General features: G+C 38.6%; 3 protein-coding genes across 3 annotated transcripts in view; all 3 read right to left on the bottom strand.

Annotated features, from left to right (window-relative positions):
* On the bottom strand, positions 1 to 20,660 carry LOC139116637 (mucin-2-like). The gene is made up of 11 exons (XM_070679233.1): positions 20,573 to 20,660; positions 20,203 to 20,254; positions 17,532 to 19,081; positions 15,710 to 15,754; positions 15,126 to 15,236; positions 13,662 to 14,879; positions 3,989 to 4,093; positions 2,543 to 2,659; positions 2,282 to 2,401; positions 1,217 to 1,540; positions 1 to 729 (listed from the first exon to the last, which is right to left on the bottom strand). The coding sequence occupies exons 1-10, from the start codon at positions 20,658 to 20,660 to the stop codon at positions 1,221 to 1,223; spliced, it is 3,726 nt and encodes a 1,241-aa protein (XP_070535334.1). The 3' UTR covers positions 1 to 729; positions 1,217 to 1,220.
* On the bottom strand, positions 19,219 to 24,805 carry LOC139116636 (mucin-22-like). Its single transcript, XM_070679232.1, has 7 exons — positions 24,739 to 24,805; positions 24,346 to 24,390; positions 23,770 to 23,879; positions 22,005 to 23,602; positions 20,210 to 20,254; positions 19,634 to 19,743; positions 19,219 to 19,384 (listed from the first exon to the last, which is right to left on the bottom strand). Exons 1-4 carry the CDS (start codon positions 24,803 to 24,805, stop codon positions 22,019 to 22,021), a joined length of 1,806 nt encoding a protein of 601 aa, XP_070535333.1. The 3' UTR covers positions 19,219 to 19,384; positions 19,634 to 19,743; positions 20,210 to 20,254; positions 22,005 to 22,018.
* LOC139116635 (mucin-2-like) overlaps positions 23,772 to 25,334 on the bottom strand; it is a 53,125-nt gene continuing 51,562 nt past the window's right edge. Inside the window, exons 39-40 of the mRNA XM_070679231.1 lie at positions 24,346 to 24,390; positions 23,772 to 23,879 (exon numbers count right to left, since the gene is read on the bottom strand). The gene's annotated coding sequence lies outside the window, so the exon portion shown is untranslated. The remainder of the gene's footprint in view (positions 23,880 to 24,345; positions 24,391 to 25,334) is intronic.

The following is a 25,334-nucleotide window of genomic DNA, read 5'->3' as shown; positions in this document are numbered from 1 at the left end:
TTTCCTTTAAGCAAGTGTATATTTATTTAACTTATAGATAGGGAAAGATCTTCCAGTTTCGAAGGTATTCCACCAACTATCAACGACTTAAAACTTTCAAAAATAGCCATGTACATACCATAACGTAATACAGAGAGAAAATACTTACACAAGTCTTTGAAAGATGGCGATTAAATAACATTGACGAAATACTTTACAGAAGCCCACTATTGTAGAGTGAAAATGCAATAGCAACGATCAATTGTCTCGACATTTTGCTGGAGATTTTTACCTACAGGCTGATCCATGATTCCAAACAGTTTTTTAGATTGTGATAAAACTGAAGAACAATCGTTTAGTCACTCGTGGGCAAGTATGACAATCTTTTCCTTTAAGCGCCTTGAAGTGTTCATGGTTTACAAACAAAACGAAAGAAAAGGAAAGCCATGGCAACTTCAGAAAAGTGCTACGAGTGATTAAGAGATACGTAAAACCAAATTTTCTTTCAGCGAAAGAGTGTGTAACAAATAATATACATGTCATTATGAGAAGATAACTATTCCAACCCGTTGCAAGAATAATATAACTCAGAATAGCCGAAACAATAAAATTAAGCAAGTAACACCTCCACCAAAATATTCTACATATAAACATGTCGATGTACAGTGAAGTTACATATAACATGCAAGTCCTTAGTCCCTAGCTTGTCCCACACTATGTTTCAGGTAGTTGAACTCTCGACATGGGAGGCTGAAAAAAAAACCAAAACGCTCTAGTCAGGTGATTTAATGCTCATGTATGACTGAAAGAGGAAATCTGTCAGATTCCTGAAATCGCCGACGAGTAAACCACCAAAGAGGTGCAGTATTACAATATGCAGTAATGAAGAATGCACCCCAGGGACAGATATTCAGACTCTCAAAATTTGACACTTGTGTGGCATGCCACTTGTGGGGGCTAATTTTAAGCTTGTTGAGTAAATCGAGTTTCGAAAACTTCATTTCCCCTCATAACATGAACTGACATTGATAGCTTATGTCTATTTAATTTATTTCTTCATCATCAGCTATTTTATAGCTAAACGGGAAAAAAATATGACGTTGTAATAGAATCACTATTTGTTCTTTGAAACAAAACAATTTCCGGTGTGAATGGCTACCATTTGCGTTTTTGAAATACACAATGTTGATAATTGCATTGATTAAATGGTTTACACCATATACATGTTAAAACTTACCGTGCTAGACAAAGTTTGGAAAGAGATCCTCATCTCCATTTGCTGTAAATGATTTGCACTCCTGACACTGGCAACTCACGACATACTCATATCCCATGGTGCGAACTTCACCACCCGTGCAGACCATATCCACAGTCCTGCTTTCTGTCTGGGCAGAGCTGCAGCAGTCACAGTCGCTGGATAGGTCACCCATGGGTGAGTAGTAGGTGCTGGTGTGGCACATACCGGTGCATTCGCGCAGTTCCACCTCCTGAAGGCTAACACAGTCGGCAATGTTCAGTGTCATCTGATAAACTTGCCCTTCACACTGTTCTACGGCTGCAACTACGGAGTAACGTAAGAAGAAAACAATAGTAAGGCGCAGCTGTCTGAGCTGTGTGACTTTGACTGCTGGAGAGGGAAGGATGTTCCAAGATGATGTCATATCAAAAATGCCATTGGTTAAACTTCAGCGAAGTTTCTGTCTTCAATATCACTCATTACTTTCATTATGTAATACATTCCCAACTTTTTTCTTTAAAAACAAAACAAAGTTCTTTGTAATACCATTCATACAAACATCATAATGAGGAGAATGTGTCAGTCGTTACTGTCCATAGAAACCGCAGACAAGAAAGATCTGTTGTTTACTAAAACCACTTCCCTAAGATGATTGTAAAGCACAGCCTCGCTAAAGTAAAAGTTTGCAGTGATGTTAATTTATATCAGTATGTTTATATGAATTGATCCCATCTTACTTAACAAAATGATCACTGAGCTTACAGCTTCACCAAATTATTCAAAATCTTGACATTTCACACCATTACAGTGTTAGGAGAGGTCTGCAGGATATTGTAGTAATGGTTGCCAAATGTTGGATGCCTAATTTGGTCTTCATTAGTATCTATTACTGTGCTGTCTCACCAGACAGATGGCACTTATTAGACAAGCAGTACCGACGTATGTTATGGATTAACCCTTTCACCCCCAGTTCCCTGTATACAGGTCCAACTTTACCATAGAAAACAATGGATTTGGGACAAACCATGTTGGTGAAAGGGTTAAGCAAGAAGTAAAAACTCTTACCAGTTTCACATGTGAAATGATCACAGCAACCATCGTTGTAGTCCCACTTTAATCCATGTCCTTCTTCACACTCGGGTGGAGCTTCGCAATCCTCTGTTATACACCTGAGTGTTTCCACCTCTGTAGACACAATACAACAGTAAAATAGCGTTAGTGAAATGAAAACTGAGGATTTTCCGAATGTACACAGCCAGTTAATTACACATTTCAAACAGATTAAACTGGTTTCAAATATGATAATGATGAGAATCTGAGACATACCTGGGTCGCACCAGAACAAATCATCACAACCACATGGATTGGAACCTAAGTCTTCTGACTTCAGTGTGAAGCCGGGTGGACATGTGATATTTGCACCAGGGCAAGGAACATTGCATACTGAAGTGAGAATAATTGACAATGTTAAGAATACGGCATATCTATTTTGTTTGCATCAGCATAGAGAAACATAGATAGAGTGGCAACGGGTATTGTTTAAGGCGTGAAGCGGTTACGTAACCCATCCATGTTCGCCTCGCCTCAGGTTGCTCTCGCCTCTCTTTTCCGAAGAGTGCCGACTATGAATCCTTCGGTAATTTTCGGATTTTCGCCAATTGTTAAGCGAAAGTATGTTCGGCAAAGTTTGTGTTGTTGTTGTCGTGTGGTGCTGAGCAGAACTGACGTGCTGGCGAAAACGGGAGTGTTTTGAACTTCAGGAAAATGAGTTTTACCGTTTTAAAAAGTCCTCTCATATTTTTATGAATATATAATGAGTGTGTTTGAACCAAATTTGAAAGTCTTTTATCGATACTCTCTGGTTTTACTCAATGGTTTACGGTCAGTCATACCCTCTTTTACACGTGCGTCAAGGAAGGACATGTTTATGAAACTGCTGGCGTGTTATGTTTTGATTGGCGTGAAGCAGTGTTTCTGCCCTGAGAGCTAACAAAGTAACTATGGTTGCTACGCGACTGGCAGTACGATGCCATCTCGTCGTATTTTTCGCATAATCTCGTGTAATTATCAACCACAAACAAAGCCTCCAAAAAGTTTAACACCTTTGGAGCTCATTTTAATATGAAAAGCCAATAGTCTACCGAGACGACCATGGAACAAAAGGCATGCAAGCGTTGCGACTCTTTCTATGTTCCTCTGTGGCATCAGTAAATTGATTTGTTTGTTCTGTCATTTGTTTTATTCATTTTGAGTGATGCATTTTGATCTTGGATTTCTAAAAATCAGCTTCCACAACAAAGCCTTTTCTCTTCTGTCTCCTAATTATGTGTTATGTATATTATACTGTAGTACGAATTCCATTTAACTCGAATAATGACATGGTCTTATATTACACCTTCAATGCAAGGTACTGTGCATGACCAAAGTCACCAGGGGTGAGTAGATATTCAGCAATTTGTTCCCAAAATGTTTGTAGTCGAGGTAAAACCACCTTTCCTAGTTCTCCATTCATTATTTGTCACCAAACTTCAAATGTATACACTGGTCTTGCCGACTAACAAATCTGCAAGTTCGATGTCGAAGTCTAGATAAGTTAGCCCAACAACATAATGTCCAAATTCACTGAACACAGGTCCCTCTAGCTACACTAAATGACTGGCGAGCAGCTAATCAACCCCCAAAAAACTTGCAGTTTTCGAATCTGTCCGAAGACAAATCTGTTCAGACTGTTAAACATTGAAAATTGTGTCACCGATAGTCAATTAAACTTACTTGGTACGCAGACGTAGGCATGAGGACAGCACGGTCGTATCAATAATTCCAGTTTGTGGTTTTCTGGACAAAGAAACATAGGACATTCCGGCTCGGGAGGACATTCTGCGAAGAGATGGGTTGAGAATATGTTTACTTCGTTAAAAAGTGGGGTGAAATTACATTTAACATCACCTCCGAGCAGTGCCCATTAAACATACAATGAATTTAGAAGTGCCTATTGAATGTATCATGAATTATCATGAATTAATGTATTGAATGTATCATGAAATAATAACTCAAGCTGTCACTCTCTGCATATGTTATTATATTTGCTGACTTTATAAGTGCTATGATATGCTACAGTACCATTCTACGACCATGTTTTTTTCAAAGCTTAACTGATTTTCCACCACATCTCACAACAGCACCATGGCGACGTTTCATGAAAGATGCGAGCAGACTTCCAAAACAAAATAAATATCTTCAACTATGCACAGCGAATCGAATTTGAGACAATTTAAATTACTTTCATGCGGGAGAGTTTCCAATGTAATGGCATGCATGCACTCTCCTGAACTTTTTTTCACCGAACCTATATACCACCCTGAACACTATGCGTCACTTTGGCCTACAAAACCTTACAAATGTTTTGACGAAAAATTCGTCGAAAGACTGCAATATTATATCACTAGTATGTCTAGAATTTACTTCATGTTATGAAATTCTTAGGATGTATGGATAGGAAAAATGACTATCACGCTTTTGTGTCAGGAATTTTTGAATTCCTGTATGTTAAAATAATCATATAAAGAAAGAGATTGGGGTCAGTCTGCTTGATATTCTACAAAAAGACGATTATAATCCACAGTTTTTCACGAAAATCACTGGAAATCAATTTAACAAGACATTCATTTCTAGTTATGCAGTGAATTAAATGTTCACATTCTCAATCTTCAAAAATATACCATTAAAATCTCAGAAAGTAAAAATTCTTAATTAAGACAAAAATGTGCTAATATAGGGAACAATTTACTGTGTACAAAATTTGCCATTGTGACTCCCACATTTCAGAGATTAATGTTTCTTTAATTAAATACTACGATTTTCAAGTGTTGTAAATTTTGTCAAACTTCCATTAATTCTAGATCTTGTTTGTTCGTTTCAATGAAATTACTTTTGTTAGGTCACTGTTGTCATTTTCTAAATGTTTGACAAATGGAATTCACAAATTACATAATCTTTAACGATTGTCGTTTGGGGCGCTCTTAAGCGGGTATCATTGACCCAGCTGGACCATTAATATATTAAGGTAATATGTGCATCAAAAGTGAAAGACTTAAACTTTTGCTCAAACTTTCCTCAATGAAACTTTCCACCATTCTCTTACCAAAGCAAGAATAAAAATCAGGGGTCACTGTGCAAAATTTCGTTCTAGAGAAACAAATTAGCAAAGATTTACCGATATTTGAAATTCACAATGGCCGCCATCCCTGTGCTAACTCTATGAGGATAAATAAAATTTTCGATTTTCGAAAAACTAAGACAGGGAAAAAATTTCCTTTCATCAAGAGCTTTAAAATGAGCCCAAACAAGAGAATTGACAAAATTTGAAAGCCCGAATTTGTGTCCCTGAAGAAAATAACAATACTTTTGTTTGGGCTTCTCCCCTTCCTCAATGACAGAGCAATGTATTTTTAATTCATAGAAGACATTACATGTCAGTGAAACCTACAAATGTTTCCACCGTGCATAGTTCGTAGTAATGACATAACGTTTTCCTCATTTTTGATCAAATGGATTGTAACAGCTACTCAAGTGTTTATACTTTAATAGCTTTTTAAAGTATTCAGCCATTACAAGCACAAGAAGTAATCCTTGAAATTTGTCGATAAATTTTCCTTACAATCAACGAATAGATGTACTGCTAAAATGTAATTTTACTTTCTATCAAGTACGTTATAATAGCACGCTTCTGCAAACATATTTTATGCTTTTCTTTTTTCGTTGTAAACAATGCGGAAATTCGATTATTTCTTTCATTCTATGTGGATTTGATGAATGCATGTATAATTTGATTCAGACATGTGATTCAATTACAGACATAACGTGCATTCGTTAATTCTAATTGATATATCTATTGCCAGAATGTCGCATGCGATTCAGCGGGGATTTGGACAAGGGGTTATGAGGGCTAAATTTTAAATTGGAAAAAAAAAAGTTTAAATTGGAAAAAATGTCAAAGTGTTAAGGATTGATACCACCTTATGTTTCTAGATCCTTGTTAATGGCGGCGTCTGCGTTCATTTGGTTGTGTTTTGTATTCTCTATGGGGGTAGTTTTACTTGAAATCATTCTCAAGTGTCGACCACATAAAATTGAATATGGACAAGGGGAAACGTATCAGCGGTGATAATGATTTTACTATTGGCATGCCACGGACACAATTAGCCTGAAATTCCGATATAGAACTAGAACAAACTGTTTCGACTAGTACCCGGTTCATTGGAGAGTTTTGAAAGGGGGGTAAATATTGAAGAGTGTAAAACACACTTTTTGTAGTTATAATTTAAATACCACACAAAATGACAATAACATATCTTGTTTTACACTCTACAACAGTTTATTCCCACTTTCAAAACCTTCCAGTAGAGGCATATCAGTTTACTCAGCGAAGGAGCTGCCAGCTGAGTATGGTGGAGACAATAAAACAGACTTGTTAAGGTAAACGCAAGGTCATACAGCAAACTGTTAAGCTAATTTGCTGGGGGAATTACCTATACTTTATTTGGTGTGCCAGTTACTCAGACGTTTATTTTTAATCCCCACGGACACCGTACAGGGGGACTTATTGGTTTGGTCAAGTCCGTGCGTCCGTCCGTTTACGCAGATATCTCAGAGATGCCTGGAGCGATTTCATTCAAACTTAGTACAAGGATTACTCCTTATGTCATACATATGCACGTCAATTTGTTTTGTGATCCGATCCAAAATAGCCGTGTGACGGCCATTTTATTTAAAAAGCGGGGACTATGTCATTGACAATGACTGTTTGAAAAGAGAGCTCTATTTGTAGAGCAAGTGCACAAAATTTTATTAAACTTTGTAAAGATTTTTGTTGCACAGATCTCTGATAGCACACAATGAGATACGTAAGTATTGCATCAGTTAATTGCTAATTTGCATATTTTATGAATTTTTGTAATTAGAGTGATATGTCCAGAAATACTGCAGCAAATTCAATGAAACTTAGTACAGAACTTTAGCATACTGTAGCATAGTAGTATACAAAGACACTTAGCACTGTCAAGTGAAATAATTGCTAATTTGCATATTTAATGAACTCTACTAATTAGTGGGCTATCTCGAGAACCACTGCGTCAAATTTGACGAAACATAGTACAGATGTTGATCTCTGAGTACACTAATACCGTGTGAAGACATTAAGCAGTATCATGTCAACTAATTGCAAATTTGCATATTTGATGAACTTTCATAATTATTATGATATGTCAAGAAATACTGCATCAAATTTGATTAAATGTTGCACAGTTGTTGACTTTTTGGTGATGTTATAGTGTGGCTGGACATGTAGATTTACCATGTCAATTAACTGCTCATTTGCATATTTAATGAATTTTCGTAATTAGACTGATTTGTCAAGAAATGCTTCACCATATTTCATGAAACTTGGTAGAGATGTTGATCTCACATTACTCTGACATTTGAATGAAGACATTCGTCAGTGCCATTCAAATTTATTGCTAAGTTGCATATTTAATGAACTTTCCTAATTAGTGGGCTATGTCCAGGAATACTGCATCAAATTTTGTGAAACTTGATACAGATTTTGATCTTTCAGTACTGTAATACTGTGCGAAGACATAAGGCAGTATCATGTCAACTCATTGCTAATTTGCATATTTGATGAACTTTCATAATTAGTATGATATGTCTAGAAATGCTGTATCAAAGTTGATGAAAAATGGTACAGATGTTGATCTTTCAGGAGTGTTATGGTATGCAAAGATATGTTGTTGTATCCTTAATTAACTGCTGATTTGCATACTTAACCGTTTTCCTGCCCTACAGTATCACTTCCCTATCAGCAAAGTCAGTAAAAAGCGGTATTGAGCCAAAAAATGACGTATTTTCACCCACTTGGCTTGGTCTGTTATAGCATCTTTAGCCCAATAAAATCAAGTTTACAGTATTTACGTTTTCAACAGCTTTCAAATGTACAGTATTATGTTAAAATACACCATATGGAATATGTTGTGTTTCATTTAATTTTAACCATCTTGACCAGATGGTGAAATATGGACTTGGTAGGAAAAGGGTTAATAAAATTTTGTAATTAGCCTGATATGTCAAGAAAGTTCATCAAATTTCATGAACCTTGGTACAAATGTTGAGCTCACATTGCTTTAACATTGAATAAACACTATGCATTAATTAATTGTTAATTTACATATTTACTGCTTTCCTAATTAGAGTTAGATGAAACATGGTACAGATGTTAGATATGTCCAGGAACACTTCATCAAATTTGACGAAATTTGTACTATATAGACATTGATCTCACAGTGCAGTACAATTAATTGACTCTTATTGTATTGTTTATGAAATGCGGTATACGTGATAATATGTCAGTGTCAAAATAGAATGCAAAAATGTTTGGCAACATATCCTCTTCGATTTATTATTAGCTGACTTATTTAATGACCTTTTGTAAATAGGGTGGCAGCCCACATTGTTTTAACGTTTTCACCACCATGGAACTCATCTTTAATCACAGACCCAATTAATGAACAGGACCATATCCTCTCCAAGGACTAGTTATCAAAGTACCAATTAAACAAATGGGGACTGTGTCATCAACGATGACTTGTTTTTTACAGACAGAATCTCAGGTTACATCAACTTGGCTTAATCAACGGTAAAGTGGCCTCAAATCTTTAACAAAGGCATATACAGGCAGTTTAAAATATCAAAGTTTATCACATGCACAAACCAAGTTTGTCGTCTCCGAACAAAACATACGGGATTTATTCTCTGATCGTTCTACGTCACGACAACCCGCGTTATGTCATCAATTTTTGTGCGTCGGACCTTCTTTGTGCGTCGATCTTCGGTGTGCTCGTCAATGTAAACAAACAACATGGCGGCAAGTATTTCTCCCGCGATCAAAATGTGTCTGACGTGAAAATATCGTAAACATTAGTCATGATTTAGAGTCTGACAAAATAAATCCAACAGGCAAATTTTTGAGTCCTTGTGTTTTAGTTTTGTTGCCAATATGGGGGTTGGTATTCGTATAGACCCCGCCGACGTCTGAACTTTCGACGCACTGTGTGCTTTCATGCGGTAGACATACGACTTCCTATGCGACAAGGGGGTCAAGTGCGGTGTCCAGGCATCCAAAAGTCATGTAATGAAATCGATATTTTCATAAACTACGACAATAATAATCCGAGCAATGAAAACACAATAGTGTACCGCCTGTTCAAGCTTATTCCTAAGGAACTACGTGCATTGTTTGCGGAAACAACGAACTCGAAGCTGGTCCCGTTACCGTGGGTTCCGTAAACATTGTAACCAGGGTCAGACGCGACGTTACACAGTGTTCGCGCCGTCGAGATGCAGTTGATTTTTGTTCCCGAAAAATAGCGTATCTTTGTCTGCGGTAAATTTCTACGCGTATTCTATATCTTTGAAATAGTGTGTAGGTATGTGTAGATCGAGAGGTCGTCTGTTGCTCCTCACACGAACGTAAACGCCTGTTCCCTCGCTCACGCGACGGACAACTGGAAATTATTGACAACTTGCCAATGGCGTATTGATATTATTCCTGAACTAGTTCAAAAGTTTAAACTCGGAATCGTCACCATAAACTTCTTTTACTTTGCAAAAAACAACGAATTCTTGGCTTGTGCATGTAATATGTATATCATTCCCTACTATTTTTCTTCGTTCAGCTCGGAAAATACGAGTGATGCAATGACCGTGTCGAAGACGAGTGGTGAAACGGTCATTACGTCACTCGTAATTTCCTTCGCTGAATGAAGAACAAGATAAGGGAATAATCTCTAAATATTTTTACGTTAGGTTTTCATGCCTGAGCTATTGTTTTATAGCTGTCAGTCGCTCTTTCCGTTCGTGCTATGTATACCAAAATGTCTTATCAGACTCGAATCAAATGGCACAGCAAGAACTGATTAGGTTTTGAGCGCCGAGGTTAGCACCATATAGTTTTTGTATTTAGAAGTCAGACATTTCCCGATTGACTGCATCAGATCTGATCAATCTTACCATATCTAGTTTGCATACATAATAAACATTGACATCTGGGGATATATCTGGAAGGACTTAACTAAAGCTTATGAAACTTGCTACATGTATTGATGATAAAGTATACCATAATTACTAAAAGGCGCGAAGCAGTTTCATGTCACATTATTGGCAATTTTCATGTTCACAAAACATTCCCAATAAGGATTTGACTAATGTTTATGAAACTTGTTACGTAAAATGATGATACAAAGGCATCACTCTGGTCAAAGGCAGGTAGTAGCTGTATATGGAAAGCCATGACTGACTTAAATTGGCTATATCATATTGTGCTGGGCATTCAATATGTTGTGCTGGACATTCAATATTTTGTGCTGGGCATTCAATATATTGTGCTGGGCATTCAATATGTTGTGCTGGGCATTCAATATATTGTGCTGGGCATTCAATATATTGTGCTGGGCATTCAATATGTTGTGCTGGGCATTCAATATGTTGTGCTGGACATTCAATATGTTTTGCTGGGCATCTGATATGTTGTGCTGGCCATTAAATATATTGTGCTGGGCATTCAATATGTTGTCCTGGGCATTCAATGTATTGTGTTGGGCATTCAATATGTTGTGTTGGACATTCAACATATTGTCCTGGGCATTCAATATGTTTTACTGGGCATTCAATATGTTGTGCTGGGCATTCAATATACTATCCTAGGCATTTGATATGTTGCGCTTGGCATTTGATATGTTGTCCTAGGCATTTAATATGTTGTTCTAGGCATAATTTTTGTCGCCCTGTAAAAGGGCCTTGAATTTTTCTATTCAGCCTGATTCGCGACTTTGGCGGAATTCTCTGAAGGAAATTAAGTTAAACAGTGAGGCACAGACTCAAATTAGGGGGACGAATGTACTTCTAGCCTTAATAGCCTGCCAAACGTCAAAACCCAGGCCTAGTTGCGCCTGGCCTAGGCCAGGCCAGTCTATTATCTGATTAAAATCTGATGTCGACATGGCTAAGTAAATAAGTATTATTACGGTCTTTTTCATCTTCCCGATGCACAGTCCATCGCCTTTGATTGGTGACACGATAAAGCCCTCCCGAACTCAAGTAATATTTTATTGTTGTTTTTTCACCATACTTTGACTTTAGCAGTGCAGTTTGACCCACTGCTCTACTATTTTACACACTGCTGCACAACACGCCACGCTGGGTATAAAATGTAAAAACACGAACTGTTCTTGATTTTACATTTTATACCCAGCGTGCCGTGTTGTGCAGCAGTGTGTAAAATAGTAGAGCAGTGCGGTCAAACTGCAAAGGCCAGTGGAAATTGGAGTGTATTGCGTCATTTTTCCTAGGGACGCTGCGTGAAAGCGGAAATCAGTACTAAAAGGGGGAGCAAGTTTGAGTTATTAGTTTTCAAAAGTAGATAGACCTCCTCCTTTAAGGACCAAAACTTGTGACCCCATTTTTGACAGGCGAAAAGATATGATGACATTAACCCCCAAAAAGTTAAACAAGCATGAATAGAATACTAAGAACACCTGAAAATAACTCGTGCCCATACTATAGCATCATGGGTAAAAAGTGATCACCATTATATAACCAACATATCAAATGCCGAGGATAACACATAAAATGCCCAGCACAATATATTGAATGCCAAGCACAACATATTGAATGTCCAGCACAACATATTGAATGCCCAGCACAACATATCGAATGCCCAGCACAATATATTGAATGCTCAGGACAACTTATTGAATGCGCAACAACATATCGAATGTCCAGGACAACTTATTGAATGCCCAGCACAACATATCGAATGCCAAGCACAATATATTAAATGCCCAGGACAACATGATATTGGACCACTTACAGTGCGTTTCACCTAGGTACCGCAACTCAGCGTATGAGACGGCCGGACACAATCCACGTACAAAATACATGATTAGCTTGGGTATCACGGACACATTTCAAAGCAACCGACTCGTCAATTAATTACAGTAAACCAGCATGGGGCAGCCGCTGTCTGGACTGATAGATAAACAGTTGACTAGACTTGATCTGCAATGTAACTATTTCTTTTAAATTTCAGCTAAGAGTTGAAGAGGTGAAGGTATTCTCAACAGAAACTAACTAAAAAGCCACACATTGAGGATCAAGTGTATCTCTCAGTCTAGATAGAGCGCCCCATGCTGGTTTACTGTAATTAATCAATGAGTCTGTGACTTTCAAATGTGTCGTGATACCCAAGATAATCGTTTGTTTTGTACGTGGATTGTGTCCGGCTCATACCCTGAGTTGCGGTACCTAGGTGAAACGCACTGTAAGTCAGTCATGGCTTTTCATAGTTTTATGTCCGAAATGTTCATGTTTACTGAATTGACAATTGGCGAACATATAACTGTAAGGACTCTTGCCAATAATATTGATGATACAAAAATATAATAACAGTAAAAGATAATCAACAATTTAAGGTCAGCCGATTGGTAATTAGAATCATTAACCATTTGTTACATAGATACATAGATGGCAAGACCAAACCGAAATTGATAAAAGTAACTCCACATATTGATGATACCAATATATCACAGAACTAAAAGATATTAAGTACTTTCCTGTTGTCTAATAATCTGAAAAATTTCCACACTTAATGGTATTGTTGATTAAAACTCTATATGTACGCTGACTGCACCAACTTTTATGAAACACCACAGAGATACACTCACACTATAAAAGAGTGAACCAATAAGGATATTGAAGCTTTATGCCACACACTTGGTTATCTTCATATTTTATGCAATCTTTTAAAATTTGGGTTTCTATCTGCAATGGTTGCCCCGATCTTACGAATCACACCAGTAATGCTGATCATAACAAGACGTTGGTGTTTTGAGAGCCATTGGGATACGTTGACATATTGAGTGTCATCAACCAGTTTCCCACCGTTCAATCACTAATTCTATATTTAAAGAACTTGTAAACAGATGATAACTCAAATTAATGGACAAAATGTCAGAGAGAGAGCAACATATTCCATTTTACGGAAACTACATGCACAGCATATACTAAAAGACAAACAATCAGTGTTAAGTCATATAAAAATAAAAATATGCCCAGAAGATCATGTGCACACGTTTATCGAAATATCTTAAAAGTTTATTTTTGCACGCATGTGCAAATCGTTTGGTTTGTCCCATGTCCATTGGAATTCAGGGTTTATTATTTAAAGAACTACAGTGTACACAATCTTCACAACATATACAATTAATAATGTCTAAAGCTGAGTAATAACATCAAATTTTCATCGATTCGTCGTTGCACATATCCAATAAAACTGTCTCATTGAAAATTTGTTGTTTTCAATACTATAATAGCGACACAACACTCAGTCACATACCTGATGGTGGAAGTGGAGTAGTGGTTCCAGGTGTTGTGAGGGGCATTTCCGTTCCACCCGTAGTTGTTACAATAGGCTGTGATGTACCAACTGTACTTGTTGTGGTTGGTCCTGTAACAATTTCACTCGTTGTGGTAGGTCCAGTGCCAGATGTAGTTGTTATGGTCGGAGGTGTGCCAAGTGTGCTTGTTGTTGTTGGTCCTGTCCAAACTGTGCTTGTTGTGGTAGGTCCTGTGCCAGACGAAGTTGTGCTGATAGGCTGTGTACTAGCTGAGCTTGTTGTGGTTGGTCCTGTAGCAATTTCACTTGTTGTGGTCGGTCCAGTTCCAGGTGTAGTTGTTATTGCTGGAGATGTGCCAACTGTGCTTGTTGTAGTTGGTCCTGTCCCAGATGTGATAGGTTGTGTACCAACTGTTGTTGTTGTTGTTGGTCCTGTCCAAACAGTGCTTGTTGTGGTAGGTCCTGTGCCAGACGAAGTTGTGCTGATAGGCTGTGTAACAGCTGTGCTTGTTGTGGTTGGTCCTGTAGCAATTTCACTTGTTGTGGTAGCTCCAGTGCCTGGTGTAGTTGTTATGGCTGGAGGTGTGCCAACTATGGTTGTTGTTGTTGTTGTTGGTCCTGTGCCAGATGTAGTTGTTGTGATAGGCTGTGTTACAACTCCACTTGTTGTTGTTGGTCCTGTGCCAGATGTAGCTGTTGTGATAGGCTCTGTTACAACTCCACTTGTTGTTGTTGGTCCTGTGCCAGACGTAGTTGTCGTGATAGGCTGTGTGACACCTCTACTTGTTGTGGTTGGTCCTGTAACAAATTCACTTGTTGTGGTAGCTCCAGTGCCAGGTGTAGTTGTTATGGCTGGAGGTGTGCCAACTATGGTTGTTGTTGGTCCTGTGCCAGATGTAGTTGTTGTGATAGGCTGTGTTACAACTCCACTTGTTGTTGTTGGTCCTGTGCCAGACGAAGTTGTGCTGATAGGCTGTGTGCCAACTGTGCTTGTTGTAGTTGGTCCTGTCCCAACTGTGCTTGCTGTGGTTTGCCCTGTCGCATATGTTGCTGTAGGGGCGGGTGGTGTACCTATTGTTGGTCTTGTTCCTGGTGTTCTAGAAGGCTCCCCTGTTGCAGTAGTTGTAGTCGTAGGTTGGCTTGGTCCTGTACTAGGACTTGGAGGTTGTCCTACAGTCGGTGTTGTGCTGACAGTCCATTGAGATGTTGTAGTTGGTCCTATAACGGTAGTCGATGGTGTTGTTGATCCGGTACCAATGGTTGAAGGAGTTGGTAGACATGTGTAGAGAAACAATTTTAACTTTAAAAAAGGCCCCATTTAGTCAGTCATTCAAGACAAAACGAATATAACAGAAATACATGGCCAACATCCAGCTGTGATTCTCTTCAAGAAACTGTCCTTTTCAATTTTGTTTCTTATTGACTTCAAGTGTTCATAGATATTTGTTTTCAACAATTTCTTACCAGGCGTTGGCTTAATTGGTCGACATTCCCACAATGGACAACAACCATCATCTCCCATTAAAAACACAAATTCGCCTGGTGGACATTTTTGAGGAGCACATACTGGACAAGCTGTGAATACCAAAAATAATTCAAATTAAAGACATCAATATTGCACCATCAATTACACAGAAATAGTGTTCTCAAGAACCTTTGATTTTTGAGTGAGAATGTGGTAAATGTCACACATGTATATTTTTGTTTCACAAATTTTATGTAGTCAAATTTTCCATTATTGCAGCAGTTTTATATAGGGAAGTTAAAAACTATTCGAATATCCCGAAAGTATATATTTCATAATTATTATTATTACAACTTGATTAATAAAAATACACACACAAACCATAGCTACAAAATGACTATATACTATGATACAGTGAAGGACAAAAATCCGAATTCAAGAGTGCCCTTTTAAACTCTGTAGCAAAACATTACATAAGTGACCCCTTACTTTACTTGATAACAAAAGTATATTACAGTTTGGACTCCAAACTGTCATTTCGGCAGACTGTATTCAAAACAAATGGACAAATTTCACCACTTACGAGTTGTTGGAACTGGTGGATTGTATGGAGGTGTCTCTGATGTTTCTGAAAATCAAACCAAATATATACAAAATGATTAGTGTGAAACATGTATATATGCCCTTCTGTGATGCTCTCATGCTTATCTACACACTTCTAAATTCGAATATTAATAAATATGTTACACGTTTACAAAAGTTATGGCAGGAGAAGAGGACAAGGGGCTACTTTGGTATTCGGTTCCTTAAACTCACCAAACACTTCTCAACATATAACTGCTGGTGAGAAAGAATCTCCACCAGCCAGCTCTTTTCCCTAAGGAAAAACACCTGAAAGATATGTCAGGTGCTGCTGTCTGACCTGACACTTTTATTATCTGTTTACCTCCCCACCCAGCAGATTGTACAAACTGTACCAGCTTCTCCCAAGATGTTAACTGCATCTCCATAGTCGTATCTGTGTGCATGGTCATTTTGTCTCCATATAGATTGCAGCAAGTTGGAGCTGCACGTTTCGAACACAGTTTTTTTCCAAAGGAATATTTCTCACCGGAGATGACTAGGAAACGCCCTAATGCTATATATTTTCAAAAAGCAGAGTACGCAAAGTTGGGAATAGTAGCAATGATTTACCCAAAAGGAGACGCGAATGTATATGATGGGTAAAAATCTCAACTTTGGTATTCATGATAAAAATTAATTTAAAGTGAAAACCTTGATACTGAATATATATGTATAATACATATACTATATCTGTATAATATTTCAGTTCCAACGAGTGCATATGTAGAAAAAAACGACTTTTTGATTTTGCATTTTCTATCATAATTCTAAAATGTAGGGTTGAAAGACTGACACTCAAACAAAGTGATTAAAAACATAATAAGGATAATTAACATGCCTCTCATTCAAAATGTAATAACTTTATTGCAAAACAAAAAAGTCATTTTGATATGTAGCATATGAAGAACATAAAGTTTGTGTACGATATGTCATAGTGAGTGTATGAGCATGAGTGCTTCTGAATTCTAAAATGTGTGGAGAGTCATAGTCAGAAAAATTTAACAACTATAAGCTCAATTATTGAACCACTCTTTATTTGAGAATTGGGATTTGGCCAAGTGGTTCTGTCTGTTGTGTCTCTGCTAGGTGAGTGGATGCCATATGTTGTGAGTTTGGAACCCGATTGAAAACACCGTATCGGAGCAAAATACGCTGTTTTGGGTGCAGCACCCCCCTTATTTTATCATCCTATTATTTCCAGCCAAAATGTAGAAGAAAACTAGCAATGGTATGTTTCACCTTCATACAAGTGTAAGTAAGAGCGTTTTTTAAGGGACAATGTTTTTATGCTTCCTAATGATATCTAAGACAATAAAAGCTAATACAACAGACCTAGAGGTGTCTTTAGTGTAGAGAATTGGACTCTGTTATATGTATAAAACCAGTGACACAAAACACTTTTGTAGAAAGGAAGTATTTCAAATAGCTTAAAAACCACATTTTGGTCTCATAACCAGATGACAATGAATCATTGTCCATATGTTTTGACTCTGCTCCATTCAAATTTGTATTCACTGTGTCATATTTTCTGTTGGTACTTATGAATGACTTGTGTATGCAGGTTTTTCAGATGAAAAGACTAGGAACAAAGCTCTAGTTTTGGATCTGTAGGTCACCTTTTCTAGATTTCCCCTATCCTATGAGGTTTTTCAAACAATAGGACGATTGCATGTAAAAAACTGCTTCTACTACAATGAATTCAAACAGAAAGAAATCTATGGGTAACATCGCTTCATATTCGTATATTTAACCCTATAAATGGACTCATTGCCTACATTTACCTGTTGGTATGATCCTAGAAGTTGGACTCGGAGCTGTTCCTGTACCAGGTAGAGTAGAACTGACGGTTGGGGCGGTACCAATACTAGATGATGAGGTTGGTCCTGTAACGATTTCACGAGTTGTGGTCGGTCCAGTGCCAGGTGTAGTTGTTATGGCCGGATGGGTGCTAACTGTGCTTGTTGTTGTTGGTCCTGTGCTAGATATAGTTGTTGTGATAGGCTGTGTACCAACTGTAGTTGTTGTGGTTGGTCCTGTAACAATTTCACTTGTTGTGGTAGCTCCAGTGCCTGGTGTAGTTGTTATGGCTGGAGGTGTGCCAACTATGGTTGTTGTTGTTGTTGTTGGTCCTGTGCCAGATGTAGTTGTTGTGATAGGCTGTGTTACAACTCCACTTGTTGTTGTTGGTCCTGTGCCAGATGTAGCTGTCGTGATAGGCTGTGTGACACCTCTACTTGTTGTGGTTGGTCCTGTAACAATTTCACTTGTTGTGGTAGCTCCAGTGCCAGGTGTAGTTGTTATGGCTGGAGGTGTGCCAACTATGGTTGTTGTTGTTGTTGGTCCTGTGCCAGATGTAGTTGTTGTGATAGGCTGTGTTACAACTCCACTTGTTGTTGTTGGTCCTGTGCCAGACGTTCTTGTCGTGATAGGCTGCGTAACAATTGAACTTGTTGTGGTTGGTCCTGTCCCAGCTGTGCTTGTTGTGGTTGGCCCTGTAGCAATTTCACTTGTTGTGGTCGGTCCAGTTCCAGGTGTAGTTGTTATTGCTGGAGATGTGCCAACTGTGCTTGTTGTAGTTGGTCCTGTCCCAACTGTGCTTGTTGTGGTTTGCCCTGTAGCAATTTCACTTGTTGTGGTCGGTCCAGTTCCAGGTGTAGTTGTTATTGCTGGAGATGTGCCAACTGTGCTTGTTGTAGTTGGTCCTGTCCCAACTGTGCTTGTTGTGGTTTGCCCTGTAGCAATTTCACTTGTTGTGGTCGGTCCAGTTCCAGGTGTAGTTGTTATTGCTGGAGATGTGCCAACTGTGCTTGTTGTGGTTGGTCCTGTCCCAGCTGTGCTTGTTGTGGTTGGCCCTGTAGCAATTTCACTTGTTGTGGTCGGTCCAGTTCCAGGTGTAGTTGTTATTGCTGGAGATGTGCCAACTGTGCTTGTTGTAGTTGGTCCTGTCCCAACTGTGCTTGTTGTGGTTTGCCCTGTAGCAATTTCACTTGTTGTGGTCGGTCCAGTTCCAGGTGTAGTTGTTATTGCTGGAGGATGTGCCAACTGTGCTTGTTGTGGTTGGTCCTGTCCCAGCTGGGCTTGTTGTGCTTTGCCTGTGGCAATTTCACTTGTTGTGGATGGTCTAGTTCCAGGTGTAGTTGTTATTGCTGGAGATGTGCCAACTGTGCTTGTTGTAGTTGGTCCTGTCCTAGCTGTGCTTGTTGTGGTTTGCCCTGTAGCAATTTCACTTGTTGTGGTCGGTCCAGTTCCAGGTGTAGTTGTTATTGCTGGAGATGTGCCAACTGTGCTTGTCGTGGTTGGTCCGTCCCAGCTGTGCTTGTTGTGGTTGGCCCTGTAGCAATTTCACTTGTTGTGGTCGGTCCAGTTCCAGGTGTAGCTGTTATTGCTGGAGATGTGACAACTGTGCTTGTTGTAGTTGGTCCTGTCCCAACTGTGCTTGTTGTGGTTTGCCCTGTCGCATATGTTGCTGTAGTGGCGGGTGGTGTACCTACTGTTGGTCTTGTTCCTGGTGTTCTAGAAGGCTCCCTCGTTGCAGTAGTTGTAGTCGTAGGTTGGCCTGGTCCTGTACTAGGACTTGGAGGTTGTCCTACAGTCGGTGTTGTGCTGACAGTCCATTGAGATGTTGTAGTTGGTCCTATAACGGTAGTCGATGGTGTTGTTGATCCAGTACCAATGGTTGAAGGAGTTGGTAGACATGTGTAGAGAAACAATTTTAACTTTTAAAAAAAGGCTGCATTAAGTCAGTCATTCAAGACAAAATGAATATAACAGAAATACGTGGCCAACATCCAGGTGTGATTCTGTTCAAGAAACTGTCCTTTTCAATTTTGGTTTCTTAGTGACTTCAAATGTTCATAGATATTTGTTTTCAACAATTTCTTACCAGGCGTTGGCTTAATTGGTCGACATTCCACAATGGACAACAACCATCATCTCCCATTAAAAACACAAATTCGCCTGGTGGACATTTTGGAGAAGGACATACTGGACAAGCTGTGAATACCAAAAATAATTCAAATTAAAGACATCAATATTGCACCATCAATTACACAGAAATAGTGTTCTCAAGAACCTTTGATTTTTGAGTAGGAATGTGGCCAATGTCACACATGTATATTTTTGTTTCACAAAATTGTATGTAGCTACAATTTTCCATCATTGTAGCAGTTTGACATGGGGAAGTTACAAATCATTTGAATAATCTCCAAGTGTACATTGTATTGTTGTAATTACTTCATCAAAAAGACACTCACAAACAATAGCTACAAATTCATCATATACTATGATACAGTGAAGGACAAAAATCCGGATTCAAGAGTGCCCTTTTAAACTCAGTAGAAAAACTTTACATAAGTGACCCCTTATTTTATTTGATAACAAAAGTGTATTACAGTTTGCACTCCAAACTGTCATTTCGGCAGACTGTATTCAAAACAAATGGACAACTTTCACCACTTACGAGTTGTTGGAACTGGTGGATTGTATGGAGGTGTCTCTGATGTTTCTGAAAATCAAACCAAATATATACAAAATGATTAGTGTGAAACATGTATATATGCCCTTCTGTGATGCTCTCATGCTTATCTACACACTTCTAAATTCGAATATTAATAAATATGTTACACGTTTACAAAAGTTATGGCAGGAGAAGAGGACAAGGGGCTACTCGGGTATTTGGTTCCTTAAACTCACCAAACACTTCTCAACATATAACTGCTGGTGAGAAAGAATCTCCACCAGCCAGCTCTTTTCCCTAAGGAAAAACACCTGAAAGATATGTCAGGTGCTGCTGTCTGACCTGACACTTTTATTATCTGTTTACCTCCCCACCCAGCAGATTGTACAAACTGTACCAGCTTCTCCCAAGATGTTAACTGCATCTCCATAGTCGTATCTGTGGGCATGGTCATTTTGTCTCCATATAGATTGCAGCAAGTTGGAGCTGCACGTTTCGAACACGGTTTTTTTTCAAAGGAATATTTCTCATCGGAGATGACTAGGAAACGCCCTAATGCTATATATTTTCAAATAGCAGAGTACGCAAAGTTGAGTATGGTAGCAATGATTTACCCCAAAGGAGACGCAAATGTATATGAAGGGTAAAAACCTCAACCATTGTATTCATGATAAAAATTAATTTAAAGTGGAAACCTTGATACTGAATATATATGTATAATACATATACTATATCTGTATAATATTTCAGTTCCAACGAGAGCATATGTAAAAAAAAAATGACTTTTTTATTTTGCATTTCTATCTTAATTCTAAAATGTAGGGTTGAAAGACTGACTCTCAAACAAAGTGATTAAAAACATAATAAGGATAATTAACATGCCTCTCATTCAAAATGTAATAACTTTATTGCAAAACAAAAAAGTCATTTTGATATGTAGCATATGAAGAACATAAAGTTTGTGTACGATATGTCATAGTGAGTGTATGAGCATGAGTGCTTCTGAATTCTAAACAACTATAAGCTCAATTATTGAACCACTCTTTATTTGAGAATTGGGATTTGGCCAAGTGGTTCTGTCTGTTGTGTCTCTGCTAGGTGAGTGGATGCCATATGTTGTGAGTTTGGAACCCGATTGAAAACACCGTATCGGAGCAAAATACGCTGTTTTGGGTGCAGCACCCCCCTTATTTTATCATCCTATTATTTCCAGCCAAAATGTAGAAGAAAACTAGCAATCGTATGTTTCACCTTCATACAAGTGTAAGTAACAGCGTTTTTTTAAGGGACAATGTTTTTATGATTCCTAATGATATGTAAGACAATAAAAGCTAATACAACAGACCTAGAGGTGTCTTTAGTGTAGAGAATTGGACTCTGTTATATGTATAAAACCAGTGACACAAAACACTTTTGTAGAAAGGAAGTATTTCAAATAGCTTAAAAACCACATTTTGGTCTCATAACCAGATGACAATGAATCATTGTCCATATGTTTTGACTCTGCTCCATTCAAATTTGTATTCACTGTGTCATATTTTCTGTTGGTACTTATGAATTAATTGTGTATGCAGATTTTTCAGATGAAAAGACTAGGAACATGCAAAGCTCTAGTTTTGGATCTGTAGGTCACCTTTTCTAGATCTCCCCTATCATATAAGGTTTTTCAAACAATAGGACGATTGCATGTAAAAAACTGCTTCTACTACAATGAATTCAAACAGAAAGAAATCTATGGGTAACATCGCTTCATATTGGTATATTTAACCCTATAAATGGACCCATTGCCTACATTTACCTGTTGGTATGATCCTAGAAGTTGGACTCGGAGCTGTCCCTGTACCAGGTCGAGTAGAAACTGACGGTTGGGGCGGTACCAATAGTAGATGATGAGGTTGGTCCTGTAACGATTTCACGAGTTGTGATAGGCCCAGTGCCAGGTGTAATTGTTATGGCTGGAGGTGTGCCAACGGTGGTTGTTGTGGTTGGTCCTGTGCCAGATGTAGTTGTTCTGATAGGCTGTGTACCAACTGTCCTTGTTGTGGTTGGTCCTGTAACAATTTCACTTGTTGTGGTCGGTCCAGTGCCAGGTGTAGTTGTTATGGCTGGAGGTGTGCCAACTATGGTTGTTGTTGTTGTTGGTCCTGTGCCAGATGTAGTTGTTGTGATAGGCTGTGTTACAACTCCACTTGTTGTTGTTGGTCCTGTGCCAGATGTAGCTGTCGTGCTAGGCTGTGTGACACCTCTACTTGTTGTTGATCCTGTCCCAGCTGTGCTTGTTGTGGTTGGCCCTGTAGCAATTTCACTTGTTGTGGTCGGTCCAGTTCCAGGTGTAGTTGTTATTGCAGGAGATGTGCCAACTGTGCTTGTTGTAGTTGGTCCTGTCCCAACTGTGCTTGTTGTGGTTTGCCCTGTAGCAATTTCACTTGTTGTGGTCGGTCCAGTTCCAGGTGTAGTTGTTATTGCTGGAGATGTGCCAACTGTGCTTGTTGTGGTTGGTCCTGTCCCAGCTGTGCTTGTTGTGGTTTGCCCTGTAGCAATTTCACTTGTCGTGGTCGGGCCAGTTCCAGGTGTAGTTGTTATTGCTGGAGATGTGCCAACTGTGCTTGTTGTAGTTGGTCCTGTCCCAGCTGTGCTTGTTGTGGTTTGCCCTGTAGAAATTTCACTTGTTGTGGTCGGTCCAGTTCCAGGTGTAGTTGTTATTGCTGGAGATGTGCCAACTGTGCTTGTTGTAGTTGGTCCTGTCCCAACTGTACTTGTTGTGGTTGGCCCTGTAGCAATTTCACTTGTTGTGGTTGGTCCAGTTCCAGGTGTAGTTGTTATTGCTGGAGATGTGCCAACTGTGCTTGTTGTAGTTGGTCCTGTCCCAGCTGTGCTTGTTGTGGTTGGCCCTGTAGCAATTTCACTTGTTGTGGTCGGTCCAGTTCCAGGTGTAGTTGTTATTGCTGGAGATGTGCCAACTGTGCTTGTTGTAGTTGGTCCTGTCCCAGCTGTGCTTGTTGTGGTTGGCCCTGTAGCAATTTCACTTGTTGTGGTCGGTCCAGTTCCAGGTGTAGTTGTTATTGCTGGAGATGTGCCAACTGTGCTTGTTGTAGTTGGTCCTGTCCCAGCTGTGCTTGTTGTGGTTGGCCCTGTCGCATATGTTGCTGTAGTGGCGGGTGGTGTACCTACTGTTGGTCTTGTTCCTGGTGTTCTAGAAGGCTCCCTCGTTGCAGTAGTTGTAGTCGTAGGTTGGCCTGGTCCTGTACTAGGACTTGGAGGTTGTCCTACAGTCGGTGTTGTGCTGACAGTCCATTGAGATGTTGTAGTTGGTCCTATAACGGTAGTCGATGGTGTTGTTGATCCAGTACCAATGGTTGAAGGAGTTGGTAGACATGTGTAGAGAAACAATTTTAACTTTTAAAAAAAGGCTGCATTAAGTCAGTCATTCAAGACAAAATGAATATAACAGAAATACGTGGCCAACATCCAGGTGTGATTCTGTTCAAGAAACTGTCCTTTTCAATTTTGGTTTCTTATTGACTTCAAATGTTCAAAGATATTTGTTTTCAACAATTTCTTACCAGCGTTGGCTTAATTGGTCGACATTCCCACAATGGACAACAACCATCATCTCCCATTAAAAACACAAATTCGCCTGGTGGACATTTTGGAGAAGGACATACTGGACAAGCTGTGAATACCAAAAATCATTCAAATTAAAGACATCAATATTGCACCATCAATTACACAGAAATAGTGCTCTCAAGAACCTTTGATTTTTGAGTGAGAATGTGGTAAATGTCACACATGTATATTTTTGTTTCACAAAATTGTATGTAGTTACAATTTTCCATCATTGTAGCAGTTTGATATGGGGAAGTTAAAAATCATTTGAATAATCTCCAAGTGTACATTGTATTGTTGTAATTATTTTATGAAAAAGACACTCACAAACAATAGCTACAAATTCATCATATACTATGATACAGTGAAGGACAAAAATCCGGATTCAAGAGTGCCCTTTTAAACTCAGTAGAAAAACTTTACATAAGTGACCCCTTATTTTATTTGATAACAAAAGTGTATTACAGTTTGCACTCCAAACTGTCATTTCGGCAGACTGTATTCAAAACAAATGGACAAATTTCACCACTTACGAGTTGTTGGAACTGGTGGATTGTATGGAGGTGTCTCTGATGTTTCTGAAAATCAAACCAAATATATACAAAATGATTAGTGTGAAACATGTATATATGCCCTTCTGTGATGCTGTCATGCTTATCTACACACTTCTAAATTCGAATATTAATAAATATTTACACGTTTACAAAAGTTATGGCAGGAGAAGAGGACAAGGGGCTACTCGGGTATTTGGTTCCTTAAACTCACCAAACACTTCTCAACATATAACTGCTGGTGAGAAAGAATCTCCACCAGCCAGCTCTTTTCCCTAAGGAAAAACACCTGAAAGATATGTCAGGTGCTGCTGTCTGACCTGACACTTTTATTATCTGTTTACCTCCCCACCCAGCAGATTGTATAAACTGTACCAGCTTCTCCCAAGATGTTAACTGCATCTCCATAGTCGTATCTGTGTGCATGGTCATTTTTCTCCATATAGATTGCAGCAAGTTGGAGCTGCACGTTTGGAACACAGTTTTTTTCCAAAGGAATATTTCTCACCGGAGATGACTAGTAAACGCCCTAATGCTATATATTTTCAAATAGCAGAGTACCAAAGTTGAGTATGGTAGCAATGATTTACCCCAAAGGAGACGCAAATGTATATGAAGGGTAAAAACCTCAACCATTGTATTCATGATAAAAATTAATTTAAAGTGAAAACCTTGATACTGAATATATATGTATAATACATATACTATATCTGTATAATATTTCAGTTCCAACGAGTGCATATGAAGAAAAAAACTACTTTTTTATTTTGCATTTTCTATCATAATTCTAAAATGTAGGGTTGAAAGACTGACACTCAAACAAAGTGATTAAAAACATAATAAGGATAATTAACATGCCTCTCATTCAAAATGTAATAACTTTATTGCAAAACAAAAAGTCATTTTGATATGTAGCATATGAAGAACATAAAGTTTGTGTACGATATGTCATAGTGAGTGTATGAGCATGA

This window comes from Ptychodera flava, chromosome 17 (assembly GCF_041260155.1).
Source record: "Ptychodera flava strain L36383 chromosome 17, AS_Pfla_20210202, whole genome shotgun sequence".
NCBI classification, from domain to species: domain Eukaryota; kingdom Metazoa; phylum Hemichordata; class Enteropneusta; family Ptychoderidae; genus Ptychodera; species Ptychodera flava.
Note: the sequence above shows the minus strand (reverse complement) of the source record. Positions and strands in the feature narration are given on the sequence as shown.